The 14,642-nt window shown below is 41.4% G+C and overlaps 1 protein-coding gene across 2 annotated transcripts in view; it reads left to right on the top strand.

Annotated features, from left to right (window-relative positions):
* PRDX1 (peroxiredoxin 1) overlaps window positions 1-14,642 on the top strand; it is a 41,289-nt gene that overhangs the window by 21,652 nt on the left and 4,995 nt on the right. Inside the window, exons 1-5 of one of the 2 annotated variants that reach the window (XM_037499584.2) lie at window positions 9,074-9,132; window positions 10,674-10,790; window positions 12,539-12,692; window positions 13,286-13,408; window positions 13,663-13,793. In XM_037499584.2, coding sequence (XP_037355481.1) covers window positions 10,685-10,790; window positions 12,539-12,692; window positions 13,286-13,408; window positions 13,663-13,793 — 514 coding nt within the window. In that variant the 5' untranslated portion in view covers window positions 9,074-9,132; window positions 10,674-10,684. Of the gene's footprint in view, window positions 1-9,073; window positions 9,133-10,673; window positions 10,791-12,538; window positions 12,693-13,285; window positions 13,409-13,662; window positions 13,794-14,642 lie in introns of those variants that run through there. The other variant, XM_054691717.1, reaches the window with a different exon arrangement.

Here is a 14,642-nt window from a genome sequence, read left to right as displayed (position 1 = left end):
ATGTGGGACCCTTGCTGGCCGCCAGGGATCAAACCGGTGCTCGCAGCCCAGCGCTCAACCGCTGCACCACTGGGGAGGCCCCTTGAGTCCAGTTTTGAAAAACAAGCTGGAATCAGGCAAAGAAGAATTAGAGAACAGAATGTGAGAGATCTGCAACATTAAGATATACTCCAGGGATTGCAAGTAGTGTTTGAAGACAAGAGCAGCATCAGGTATATGTGGAGAGAGACAAAGAGTGAGGTGGTGGAGGGCCTGTGTTTTGGGCTGAGGAAGGAGGCTGAACATTATGCTAAGTTAAATTCTATGGGGAGGGATTTGGAAATCATATCACAGAAGGAGCAGTTGGGGAAATGGGACGGTTTAAGTTGAATGAAAGTCTTAGGAAAGACAAGTCTCCTGATTTTAGACATGTATAGAGGTGTTTTTTTTTTTTTATTGCGTTATTTTTGAATTAGAAGGAATCCATCTTTCTCCTGATGTGGGGAACTATACAGGATGAGCAGGTTGGGAGCAGGTTAGGAGAACTCCACCAGCCTCTTTGCCCAAATTTTTCAATATTGTGGGATCGCCTTTCCTCCTATCCCACTCTGGCCTTGGAGTCCACTTGTCAGCCCTGATGTTCCTCTGGGGAAGGTGGAAGGAGAGAATGTGGAAATGGCTCTAATTGCAGAATTATGGGTTGAGAGAGCTGAGAGAACATGACTAAGGGTGCCATGAAAGGGAGGGGTTCCTATTTGTGGTTAGAGGTGTGGTTGGGGCTAGGAATGAATCAAGAGGTAACATTCTCTTTTTCCATCTGTATGTTTTCTTAGACTCTTTTATCCTTTGTCTCCCTTTCACTCTCCTATGTCAGTGGCTGAGTTGCTCTTTGAGGAACAAGCCAAAGTGTTATTTATTATAATGGGTGTGAATCTTTTTGGAGTGCTTCTGATAAGCAAGGTATTCTTTTCTGGAAGTTTTGGCTAAGATGTCTAGAAGTATGAATACATGAAAAGAAGTAAAAGATTTTCCCCCTTGCTTCCTGGCAAAGTAGACCACCCCCCACACCACCAGCCCAGACAAAAAGTCCAGAAGGCTAGAAAGGCTAGGAGTGCTCAAGTCATTTATTTAACTCCCTCTGGCTCCGTGGGTCTCAAATAGACATTTTTGTCCTCCAGGGGATATTAGACAAGTGTGTGGAGTGCTACTGTAATCTAGAGGACAGGATATTGCTAAACATCCTATTATGGAGAAGATAGTCCCTCTTCCCAAGAAAGAATTATCAAGACTCGAGGTTGAGAAATAACTGATAAGTGATTATGTTTATAAGGATGGAGGGGGAGGGGACTTCAGCATTTGTCCTTGAGACATCAGGTGACTAGAGATTAAAAACCAACTTTAGGGCCTCCCTGGTGGTGCAAGGGGTTAAGACATAACCTATGAAGCTATCCACAGCCACTGCAGCCTGAGTTCGATCCCCAGCCAGGGAGCTACCCACATGGTGCAGCAGAACTCTCCTGACTTGCCTGCTGCTCCCTTCAGCAGTGTATTTCAGTCAATCTGCCTGTTCTGCTCCCTGCTCTGTCTCTGGTGAATGCTCTCACCCCTCACACCTCTGCCCTGTACCCCAGATCTTATATGCATAAATAAATAAATCTTTAAAAAAAAAAAACAACTTCAATTTGTAAGTCTCCTGAAGTCTAATTACACAGGTGTCATGATTGTTCCAATTTTGGACACTTGCCCATTACTGGACTCTATCTTTGCATTCATTTCCAGGGGAAGGAAGAAGAAAAATCAACCCTTTGATCATGTTTCTAGTTGGGTGTGGGAGGGTGAAAATTTGAGCCTAAAACCCAAAGTTTAATATTCTAAACACATGCTTCATTTTAGCAGTTCAATATAAAATGGGACAATGACAGAATAATAAATGCTAACTCATACTTGAACTTAAGGTTGGAGTCTGATTGAAAATGTAGGAATTGGGCCTCCCTGGTGGCGTAGGCGATTGAGCACCGCACTGTGAAGCTGTCTGCAGCCTCTCCAGTGTGGGTTTGATCCCGGCCGGCAGGCCAGCAAGCGGGAATCCCACATGGCGCGGAGGACCTCTCCTGTCTTGCCCACTGCTCCCCTCAGCAGTGTATTTCGTCAGTCTGCCTGTTCTGTTCCCCGCTCTGTCTCCGGTGAATCCTCTCACCCTCCTGTGCATCTGACCTATACCCCAGTTCTTGTTTAAAAATAAATCAATCTTTAAAAAAAAAGAAAATATAGGAATTAAAGTATCAGATTTGTAAAAAATATGGGTGGAAGTCAACACAAACTCAGGAACAACTTTAAATAAAGATCAGGTAAAGAGCTACTTAAATAGGGCCTCCCCTGCTGGCTCAGCGGTTGAGCACTGGGCTGCGAGGCTGCCCGCAGCCTCTGCAGCGCCGGTTCGTTCCCCAGCCGCCGGTGAGGGTCCCACAAAAAAAAAAAAAAAAAAAGAGCTACTTCAATGTATTCAAATAGTGGGTTGGAGCCAAGCCCACACATTTTTAAACAGTTAATAATGATAATCAGGATGGTGTCAGTAATGATCAGGATCAGGTGTTAAGTACTTAGATAATTCCATCATATCATTTTAATGTGGAGAAAACAGGCTGAGGGAAGTTTAGTTACTTGAATCTCAGTTATCTATGGTTGTGTACAAACTACTCCAGAACTTAGTGAACAGGTCAAGTATGGAAGATAGTTCTACTGTATTCTTCATGGATAATTTAGAGTTTTAAGCAGTTGAGTTGCTGACTACTTTTAAAGGTAACAGAGCTCAGAAAGCACCAATATGACCAAGCACCAATATGCTGGGGCAGCCCAGCAGAAAGGGGTTATCAGTGAAGCGTTCAAGCCAAGGCCCAGGGACTGTTAGGCCCATTAAAGACAGGAGTCTTGTTATGGGTAGAAAGCTGCATGTAAAGCTCTCTGTTTAGTGCAGGGCATAGAGGGCAAGACCTAGGACAATGCAAGACCTAGGACAATGCATAGAGGGCAAGACCTAGGACAATTAAGTGGGAACTTAATTTTTGAATTAGCTAGTTGTGTTCCCTTTCAACTCTTGAGAATCTAAGGATCTATATTATTTTAGGAGGTAACAGTTCATAAGTAAATATTCAATTGTGCAATTAAGTTATATAACCTGGAGTTATATATTACCTCATGAAAATTCTATAACACCAAAAGCATTACCACAAACAGAATTTCTGTATCATCTAATTACAGGACAGTGTTTACACATATATGAATATCATCTGCTGAAATTGTGTAACACAGGGGCTCTTATTAAATATTAGGTAATTTTAATAAAAAATTGCCATCTCTAGCAAGAATAGAAAACACACAATAACAGAGTATCCTTTTCTCCCGAGTTATCTCAACATGCTTTTATGGTCACAGTAATAATCCTAAACTTTTCCTTTCAAATCCCATCAGGTCAGTTATTCTAGTTGCCAACTGGTATCCTTTTCTCTCCCTCCCACCTTCCCTTCATTTCTCCCTAACACAAACTCACTTTTATTAGGAATGGTAATATGCCCAGCTAATAGACATAATTTCCAGCCTCCCTTACATCTAGAAACAGTTATGTAACATGGTTCTGACAAATGATATGTAAACTGAAAATTTCTGGAAATGCTTTGCCTCCCCAGTAGAGTCCCCACACCCTTCTAGCTGCCGTTTTTCTCTCTACCTGGCATATAGGCATAAGGTGAAAGTATAGCAGACATTTTGTGACTGTAGGTAATCATAAGAATAAAAGGTGTAGGCTAGGGAACTTGGGAATGAAAAATTAAAAGAAGTCTGGGTTCCTGATAGCATGAAATCAGCCTTGAAGAGCCATATTTATTCAAGTGCCTACTTGTTAAATGGGAAAAATTAATCTCCTATTTGATTAAACTTGTTGAGTTTAATCTGTTACTTGTGGCTGTATTTAATTCTAACAAATATATCCTCCTTTGAAAACTAATTCTCAAATTTGTATCTCTAGGTTTGTGTGTTCCAAATATGACTTTTTTAAAAGAATTATTTATTTATGCATACAAGAGCTGGGGTGTAGGCCAGAGGTGCTGGGTGGGGGTGTGTGTGTGAGAGGATTCACCAGAGACAGAGTGGGGAGCAGAACAGGCAGATCTACTGAAATTCACTGCTGAGGGGAGCAGTGTGGGAGACAGGAGAGGTCTGCTGCAGCATGTGGGTCAGTTCCCTGGCTGGGGATGGAACTAATGCTGCAGTGGTTGTGGATTACTTGTTGGTTCTGAGACTTAACCCCTTGAGCCTCCAGGGAGGCCTCTCTAATTATGACTATAAATTTAAGTTTTGTGTGTTCTTAGAGTCGCTATAATTTTTTCAGTGATAATTAAAGAAATTAATATAAACATTCTGAATCACTTGGATGACCTCATAACTAAGTGCTGTTTTGTGATTTTGATTGTTGTTACCATTAAATGAAAACATTTAGCTTTAATGGTTTATAATTTTTACTTTTATGGTTTAAAATTTATGGCAGCATTTATTAATAAGGTCAGCAAGTCTGAATGTTAAAATCACTGTTCTTGGACATCTGCTTTATATTCCTATTGAATTGCTTTACCTATTGTATCTGTAAATAGAGATGAAGAAGGGGCAATCAATAGCTGCTGATTAGTTGACTGTAAATCATGTAATGATGTAACTATTGATTTATTAAGTGAAAGTCAGATGTTATAGAATCTTGTATAGACAAAGATTTCATGCTAGTTGGAACAAAGAAAGGTAGTGAGAGACTTGAGTCATCATCACAGGGTGTAGATAGAACAGGCGTGCAGAAGCCAAAAGGAGATGTTCTATAGCACTGGGACCATATTCACTGAGGGTATTACTTACCAGAACCTCATCTTGTATATTTCAACTTGCAATAATTTATCAGCAACAATGGTAGTAGCAGTAGTTAATAAGGAAGCTTTTATGAAACAGTATTTTTAATTTTTTTTTTAATTTTTTTTTTTTTTAAAGAGGCATGAATTTTTATTTATTTATTTATTTATTTATTTGTTTGTTTGTTTATACATGCACTGGGTACAGTCAGAAGCGCGGGAGGGTGAGAGAATTCACCAGAGCCAGAGCGGGGAGCAGAGCAGGCAGAAGGACCGAAGTACACTGCTGAGGGGAGCAGCGGGCGGCAGGAGAGGTCTGCGCGCCATGCGGGACCCTCCTCCGGTGGCCGGGGAGCAGCCGGGGATCGAACCGGCGCCACAGAGGCCGCAGAGGCTTCGCAACCCAGTGCTCAACCGCTGCGCCACTGGGGAGGCCCCGAAACAGTATTTTTAATTATTTTCAATAATGCATTCTGGAGCAACATATTAAAATATTTTATTTATTTATTAATTTTTAAGATTCATTTATTATACATACAAGATCTGGGGTATAGGCCAGAGATGCGGGTTTGGGGATGTGTGTGAGAGGAATCACCAGAGACAAAGAGGGGAACAGAACAGGCAGATCTACTAAAATAACACTGCTGAGGGGAGCAGCAGGTGAGACAGGAGAGGTCTGCTGAGGTCTGGGTTAGCTCCCTGGCTGGGGATTGAACTCCTGTTACAGTGGCTACAGATAACTTCATAGTGCTGAGACTTAACCTCCTGCACCACCAGTGAGGCCCCATTTTAAAATATTTTAGAATTCTGAATAAATGTTGAAATAAAATTAATTAAAGTTAAGTTTAATAAATCAAACCAACATTGGGGGTCTTCATGTTACTCATGTTTGAGAATATCACTTTAATTGGTGGAGGGAGCTAAATTCTCTATAGTGGGCTGGGAATCAGTGCTTCGTCCAGTAAAGTTGGGAAAAGAAATATTTTAAGGGCTTCACTTCTAAGAATAGAGTAAAAGATGATTCACACAGGTATTTTCTCAGTAGCTGCCCTGACCTGGAGCAATTCTTCCTAATAAAGCCCCACCTAAAGTTCTCAGCAACTAGCAGCTTAGTAACAGTTCTTTTTTTTTTTTTTTTTAATTTAAGATTTTAGAGGAAACTAAGTAAAATTCAGAGGTGGCAGCTTGTGTATCTATTAACTGACTTAACTCCTTTTTAAAATTTTTATTACCCTAAAATACCATAAAATTCACTGCTCATTATGGAGGTCAAAGGAGATTATTCTTGGTAGAAACAGTCCACTTTCATGAGTGACGCTTTACCCACAAAATGCTGTTCTTGAGTTGCCTTTAATTGCTTTAGTTCTTCCTAGCCTTACAGAAATTCTTTGAGGTTCTGTTGTTGACTCACTTCTATTTCTCATGTTGTTTCCTCAAATCAAACTGATTATCTTTTCCTTTAGGAAAGGAATGAGGGTAGGCTCTTGAGTCATTCAGTGTGGCCAGACCACCAAAAGGCACAACTCTAGGGGGCACCCTTCATATTAGTCTAGATGAGTATCAATCACATTTGCATATTGTATAACATGATGGCTCTGCTGCCTGGGATGGCATCTGACCCCAAAATCTATTATGTAACTTTGGACAATTACTTAAATTCTTTGGATAGGTGCATCATCTGTATTTTTAACCTCAAACATACTTCTCCAATATTTTATTTTATGTCACTGGTTAATGACATGACTTACATGTCACTAAGATAAGAAACCAAGGAATCAGATTGAATTCCCTCTTTCCTCTGATCCTGAATGCAATTAGCCCTAATGCCTGTAGAAATATCCTTTCTTTCTATCCTGCTTCTAATGTCATATTATAGTTCTGAGATTTCTCTTGTTTGGTTATTGCAGTGGCTTCCCAATTGGTCTCTTTACTTCATGTCTGCTAGTCATTACAGCTGCCAGAATCATCTTCCTAAAATAGTTCAAATAAGTTAATGCTAATCTCAAAAATCTTCAGTATATTACAATATTAAATAAGCATTTCTGCTAGACCAGTTCTGTGCTAGATTCTAGTACTAAAGGGAAACTAAAATAGGAAAAATCCTCTCCATTCATTACAAAACAATGGGATCTGTGTAAAAATACAACTAGGGGTACATACCAAATCCTGTAGAAGGGTAAAGAAGAAAGCTCCCTTGCCCCCATTTCTTAAATCTTCAGTGTTCTCTGGGGAGACGCCTGTCACTTAGACAAGTGTTTAAGAGTATTCAACAGATTTCTTCTCTCTTTAGAACTCTGTCCAATATTTAATTTTTTATATTTCCATAGGGGTAGGTTGTAAACATTTCCCTGGGCTAGGATAACCCTTTTGGTTCCTTTTTTTTTTTTTTTAAGATTTATTTTTATTTAGTTATGCATAGAAGAACTGGGGTGTAGGCTAGAGGGGTGTGTGTGTGTGTGTGTGAGAGAGAGCGTGTGAGAGAGAGAGAGAGAGAGAGAGAGAGAGGATTCACCAGAGACAGAGTGGGGAGCAGAACAGGCAGATCTACTGAAATACCCCACCAAGGCGAGCAGCTGGGGAAACAGAGAAGGCCTGCTATGCCATGTGGGTTAGCTCCCTAGCTGGGGATAGAACTCAGGCCTCAGAGTTGATAGCATGATAGCACAGCACAAGACTTAACCCCAACGCCACCACAGAGGCCCCCTCCTGGTTCTTATATGAGACAAATAAATCCAAGTGCCCAAAGCATGGCCTGGCACATGGTAGATAAAATACATGGTAATTTTTTTTCTGGCTGAAGTAGATCTGTGTATTGTTGATTTAATCTGCCCCTAGCAATAACCATCCAATATTAAACTCAAAACTTCTACCTCTCCTCTGCCTCTTCAAGAAGGAAGTAATTGTTCAGTCTCAAGCAGAGAAGGAAAAAACAAAAAAAAATCACTGTTGTTGCAAGGTAGGATGATAAATACTAAAAAATTTTCTGATGTTCACTCAGCATGACATAGCACTTCTCTATTTCTGCCTATAAGGGCTAAGGGAGTTAGGATAATGTGGGTAGTGGAGACAGGAAAAGGAACATTAATACTGTATTAAATAGCATTTCATATTTGTGTGGGGTGCTCTGTTTTAACTTGAAGACACGGAGATGGATATGACTCAAGCTGTCCCTACATAAAGTCAGTCTAGCAAGGAGGAGCAGACATTTAAATAAGCACACTAGCTTGAAAGTTTTTTTTTGCTGTTGTTATTGTTTTACATGCTATTGTTTGAGGGCATGGTCTTTTCTAAGGTTGGGTGAGAGAATAGTTTCAGAGGCAGTAATGCTTCAGTGTCCTTAAAGATTTTTTTTCTCTAGGCCAACTAGGTGGGAACAACCTTCCATGTTTGAACAAAAAAGCCTGAGGTTGAACAGCTGTCCAGGGCTCTGGGTGTTAAATTCGAGGAACAAGGAAGAATTATATAGTTAAAATAAAAACTAACATTTTAAAAGTATAAGAACCAGGTACAATGTTAAATACTGCAAAGAGGTCTCAACAAAAAATTAGCAGTATTCCTATTTTAAGGTGAGAAGCCAATGGGACTAATATTTATTCTTGTCTAAAGCCTACGCAAAAATCACAGTAAGGCATTTTCTCAGGAAATGGACTACAGAGCCCCAGTTTTTTAGTAATAAATCAGAGGAGTGACCTGATCAGATTTCAGAGTCCCTCTAGCCCCAGTGGCAGGGATGGAGGGAGAAGGAAAACAGCAGTCCTGTAATTGACAGAACACTGAAGGAAGACCTCTAAGCGGCGAGGGTTACTGAGGATCTTTAGGGCAGAGGCCGCGGGCACCTGGGGAAATCTGAGCGCGCCCCGGCCAGGCGGCTCTCAGGCCTGCTGCGGTTAGACGTGGTCCTCAGCGGTGAGCAGCGAACATCCTTACGGTCTGGGGCCTAGAGGCCCCGCACTCAGGGTCGCCTCGCAGAGATCAACGTTTAATCGAAGCTTTAGGTTTGGCTTAGGGTCAGGAGGACGCCTCACTCGCTGGCCCCAACGGTCCGCGACGGGGAGGCGCACGTCCCGCCCCCGAGGCGGGAAAGCGCTGACTCATTCGGTGGGGCGCGCCGGCTCCGGGCGGGGCTCGAGCCAGGCCCCCCTCCTCTCTCCTCACGCGCCCCAGGCCCTCTGACTCTCGCGAGAGCGCTCGACGCTATAAAAGCGGCGCCTCGCGCGGGCTTCGCGCTTCCTCCCGACTCCTCGCGGTGGTGTCTGTGCTGCGGCTGGTGAGTGTCCGGGCAGCGCGGCCTCGGCGGAGTGAAGTAGCCTACAACTCCCTGGTCCCCTGCGCTCGGCGCCCGCCCGTCTCAACGAGGGGTGCTGTGACGGGAGAGACGGTCAGGCACGGCCTGGCGCCCGAGAGTGGTCAGGCGGCCCCCTGTGGGGGCCGAGACTTGCTGAGTCCCGAGGCTGCCGTCGACTCGAGTTTCCATTTCCCGCCCTCAGCCCGAGCCGTGGGTTGGGGCGGCGGTGGGGAGGGCGGGTGGTGCTGCTGGCATCTCCTCGACGCACCGGTCGGGCCGGGCGGGTTCAGGAAACTTCTAGAATGGGGGCTACCAGTCGTGTGGTAGGGGTAAATGGCTGTTGCGTCCCGAGCCTTGGGTAGCTGTGAGGCTTGCGGTGCTAAGATTTCTTCCCCGTCTTTGTTCTTCCGTCTGCGGAATGGGGCGTGTGATCTCAAGAGCCCCCTGTGAGCGCTGCGCGCTCTGCTGGTGCTTTCTGAAGCGCTTGGGTGGGGGGTGGTGATGGGAGTGGTTGAGACCCGGCGTGGGGCGTGGGGCGTGGCCTTGGTACGGGAAGTTCTTGCGCAGATTGCCAGGGAAGCCCACCCCCCTCCTGCTGGAAGGCCTGCAGCCTTTACCCTTGGTTGGTCGGGCTTTAGTGGACTTGGAAGACACCTGGAAAAGCAGGTTTGTACGGGAAGACCATGCCAGTTTTCAGCGCACCTTACTGATTGGTGGTGTTTTTGTTAAGTAGTAAAGTTCCGATCCATGCTGACCACTTTTTTGCTGTGTTAACAAAAAGTGTTGGAACTTGGGGAGTACTTTCCTTGGGATTTTCAAACCTGTTGCTTATTGAGTTCAATCTTAATTCCTTATCTTGGTTAACTAAAATGCATCCTTGCGTAATAGTAACAATTTGGGTTTTGTTTTGTTGCCTCAGGATTTTAGCCCTAAGGTCAAAAGTGCATTTTTGAAAGAACTTCTAAGGGCTGGACTACAACACCTAAAGTTTTGAAATTGTGCAGGTGCTAGAATCCTGGTTTTGCCTCAAAAAGTTGGGTTGGTTTTAAGGTATAGGCTCTCTTGGATATTTGCCTGGCGAAGTGAAATGTGCTTCCCACTATTAACGAGGGAAGATGAAGGCGCATTCAGAGGAAGGGCAGCATGACTACTATAAGGAGCTAGGCATTCAGTATTTACTGCATCTTGTATTTGGGTTCTGGTTTTAGTGTCTACAGTTCCTTATCCTCCCTTTCTGTATAATGAAAATAGAGAACAAAATGCCATTACACAGAAGTGATAAGAGATTTCAATTGATAAAAGAAGTTGTTTTTAAATGAAAATACTGAAATTCAGAGACCTATAGTATTTAATTTCATACCAAAGTTGGAAAGCTCAGCTTGTTCTCTTTTTTTACTAAGGTACTTTTAAGTGCTTCTGGACAATTTATTGCTTAATGTCCTAAAGCCGAAGTCTCTAGGTGAAGACTGCTGGTTATCTAGAAAATTAAAGCTGTTTCTAACTTCCACTTTTATCTTTTCCAGCTAATATCAAGATGTCTTCAGGAAATGCCAAAATTGGGCACCCTGCCCCCAACTTCAAAGCCACAGCTGTTATGCCAGATGGTCAATTCAAAGATGTCAGCTTGTCTGACTACAAAGGTAAAACTATATTATAGACTTATTAAAATGGAGTTAATTTACAATCTACGTATGGCTTCAAGGTCTTCAGGCAGAAGACCTGGCTTCTGTTGAAGTGAAGTGGTTCTTATCTACAGTCATTACAGTAGATATCCTAGGTCCAGACTACTTCTGGAGAAAGCACGTGCTTTATATTCCTGGACATGTTTCTCAATTATCTTCTTTAGTATTTAATTGTAACTTATTGGAGATATTACTTGTTATCAGGGACCTTCCACAATTTAAAGTCTCAGAACTTAAAATTTATTTTTTTAAATTGAAGTGTAGTTAACACACAATAATTTAGTTTTTCAGGTATATGGTGATGTGATATTTGTATACACTGCAAAATGAACAAATCATCTGCTTATCATCTTTTGTTAGTAACTTTCAGATTTATAATGTATTCTTGGTTATAGTCACTGATGTATATTACTTAGAATTCAGGTCTCTGGAGCTGTGACACTGCTTGTTCAATTCAGTTTATGAAATAATGTGTATCACAGCTACATTATTAGACAGAAGGCTTAGGCACATTTCCATGAGTGTTTTGTTTTCACAGAAGAGTTGATGTCATAGTTGGAACAACTCTCTTCTGTTCTAGTTTCATGTAGATGCTTGACAAGTTCTAGCAAGGCTCCTCCTTTCTTTATTTTGCTATGAGTCCCAGAACAGAAAGGTCTTCTGGGACACTTGAGGATTCCTTAAATGCAATCTGAAACTCAAGTGTCTAGTATACCTTTCTTGGATAGAGCTTGTGACTAATTGTTTCCTAACATATCACAGTTCTTTTAATGAGAACAAGTAGGGTCCTATGGAGGGACGCTTTTCCTCACAAACTGGTAGCACTGCTTGGGGAGGTGACCCTGGCACCCAGGGTAATGACATGCGGTTTAGGTGTTGCTTCTCTTTTTGCCTTTCAGGACTTGACCTTGCAGAGACTTCAAAGTGCTTGCTAGGGGAGTTTGTTTATATGTGACTTTCTATTGATTTTGATTTCAAAGTGAGTGGCCAAAGGGACAGCTTATTTTGACATTTCAAACACTGCAACTACTTGAAAATAAGTGAAATTTGGAATTATCCCAATAGCTCAGCCCATTAAGTGTGATGAAAGGCTGTTGGGCCAGTTGAAGATGTACTTCAATTTGGTAACCTAGGTGACTGCATTAAAATTCTAGCTAGAAGTCCTGTTATCTACTAGGACTTTTGGAACTTTTGTCTCAGGAAACTTTCCTTGTCCTATAGGTTTGTTAGGAAATTGTTTATGGTTATTCAGGTGATCATTTAGAATGTTGGTGGTTCATTGAAAAGTGCTCTGACTTCCTCTCTTGTTGGTCTTCTGTTGCCTTTCAGCAGAGAATCCAACAATTCAACTTTTTGGGTACTGATTGTAAGCATTGGGATTATGCTCTCTGTAGATAAAATATATCCTTGGATTTGCTTTTTCTTCATTAGAGAAGAATGAATAGTGTTCATTCTGTAGTTGACAGCTTGATCTGTAGACTCAAAAATAAAGCCTGGAACTGGAAGGAACTTACCTGCTACAAATAGGTTTTTTAAAAGTAGCTGTTGGGAGATATTTATATTGGTTGAGCATCTTGGTATTTAACAATTGTATCTGCTGTCAACTTTTAAAAGGTCTTCATTTTCTGTAAGAAAATGTCTTTAGTTTTTCATTCTCTGTTAAGCAAGGAAATCTGTTTCAAAGACAAACTGGCTTTTTCTTACAGGAAAATATATTGTGTTCTTCTTTTACCCTCTTGATTTCACCTTTGTGTGCCCCACGGAGATCATTGCTTTCAGTGACAGAGCAGAAGAATTTAAGAAACTCAACTGCCAAGTAATTGGTGCTTCTGTGGATTCTCACTTCTGTCACTTGGCATGGTAAAATTTCTTGGTCTATTGAAATATATTTATTATTTTTTAAAATAAGCAACAGGGAGGCTTGGTAATAGACTTTCCCAAATATTGGCGGGTGTAAATGCTGATATCCTCTTGCTCTCTTATTACCTAGAAACGGGGAAGCAGCTCAAGTTGCAGCTGAGTATACCCTGGTGACCTTATCTGTTGTAGCCATTCACTTTACTGCTGGAAAATATTTGAAATTTTCTGGGAAAATAAGATTAGAAATGTTGATGTGGATATAGGCATAGGTGTTGTTTTATTTGGTGAAAAATTCATAGGTATTGTTAATATTATGTATCACATCTTGTTTACATAATTGCATAATTAACAAATACTAATTTTCTTGAAGAGCTGTATGAAAATAAGTATGTTTTTCTATTCATGTTCATGGAACTCCTATATTCTAACCATGGATCCCTTGTGGATTCAATTAATTACAGATTAAAGAATAAAGTAGCTGTTAATGGTTGAAAAAACAAAAGAAATGTTGATGTGGAAGGAATAGATATAGTTGATACTTTTATTACAGAAGAGTGTGAATGAATGCAATTGTATTATGCCTTTTGTTGTAGGATCAACACACCTAAGAAACAAGGAGGACTAGGACCCATGAACATTCCCTTGGTGTCAGACCCCAAGCGCACGATTGCGCAGGACTATGGGGTTTTAAAGGCTGATGAAGGCATCTCATTCAGGTATCTACTTGTTGGGTGGCGGAAATTCATCAGGAGAATTATCAGTGGCTGAGGGCCTTGTTTTATTTGGAAAAAGGTCGAATCTTGATCTGTAGGAGGCTCCTCTTTAATTCTTTATGCAGGGGCCGCTTCACTGTAAAGTTATAATCAGTGTAAATCTGGGAGATCAACCCATTTCCATTGCTGCTTTATCCTAACAAATAAATTTCTAAATCTGTATTATGTTTTCCTCAAACCTTCAATCTTTTTCCCAGGGGCCTTTTTATCATTGACGATAAGGGTATCCTTCGTCAGATCACTGTAAATGACCTCCCTGTTGGCCGCTCTGTGGATGAGACTCTGAGACTAGTTCAGGCCTTCCAATTCACTGACAAACATGGTGAAGGTAAGCCAGTCTACTTGGTGACAGTACAATAGAATGGTGGTAGGGGAAAATGGTAAGAACAAAATCTACCAAATAAGAAAAGAGTGATTATTTGTCTTCATGAAATTGAAGTGGGGGTTGTGGGGGTGGGGTAATGAAAGAACATGGTGAAGAGAATATAAAAGCTTTTTGTTTCAGTTGTATTTTCCCAGCTTCAGCCCTGCTCATCTAGAATCACTGCTACAGATTTTAACCTATTAAAGGGGAGTGTATAAAGTTAAGACAAGGCAAAGAATCACATCTAGACATAAAAGTATGTCATTGTTGACAGGTGTTTATTGGTAGAAGAGCTCTAATTCCTCTAATCTATATTTGTTTCATTGGGGTTTAAAAATAAAGGTTATTATATATGACTACTTTGAAATTTGAAAAATAAATATAGGACTAAGATTAATTATCCAACAGAATAGGCAGGCGTTAGGGCTAGAAGGTATCAGGTTAAAATTACCAAGGTTCTTCATTGGAATTTCAAAGATAAATTTTTGTTGGGCCTCCCCTGGTGGTGCAGCGGTTGAGCGCTGGGCTGCGAGGCTGCCTGCAGACTCTGCAGCGCCGGTTTGTTCCCCGGCCGCTAGTGAGGATCCCACAAAAAAAAAAAAAAGATAAGTTTTGTTAAGTCTGTCCTTCTAACACCTAAATATGGTTGGGCAAATTCAACTTAGGTTTTTATCTAGATTGTAGGTAGAGCCTTCTTTTCCTGAGCCACTTGATGCCACCTTTTTGAACTGTAAGGCTGGATGTAGCCTTTGGAATTTTTTTCTACCTGAAGTGCAGTTGTTGCTGAGATAGGAAAATGTTACCCTAACTAAG

The sequence above is a fragment of the Talpa occidentalis genome, unplaced genomic scaffold (genome assembly GCF_014898055.3).
Source record: "Talpa occidentalis isolate TD23 unplaced genomic scaffold, MPIMG_talOcc4v2.1 talOcc4.9, whole genome shotgun sequence".
Taxonomy (NCBI): Eukaryota; Metazoa; Chordata; class Mammalia; order Eulipotyphla; family Talpidae; genus Talpa; species Talpa occidentalis.
Note: the sequence above shows the minus strand (reverse complement) of the source record. Positions and strands in the feature narration are given on the sequence as shown.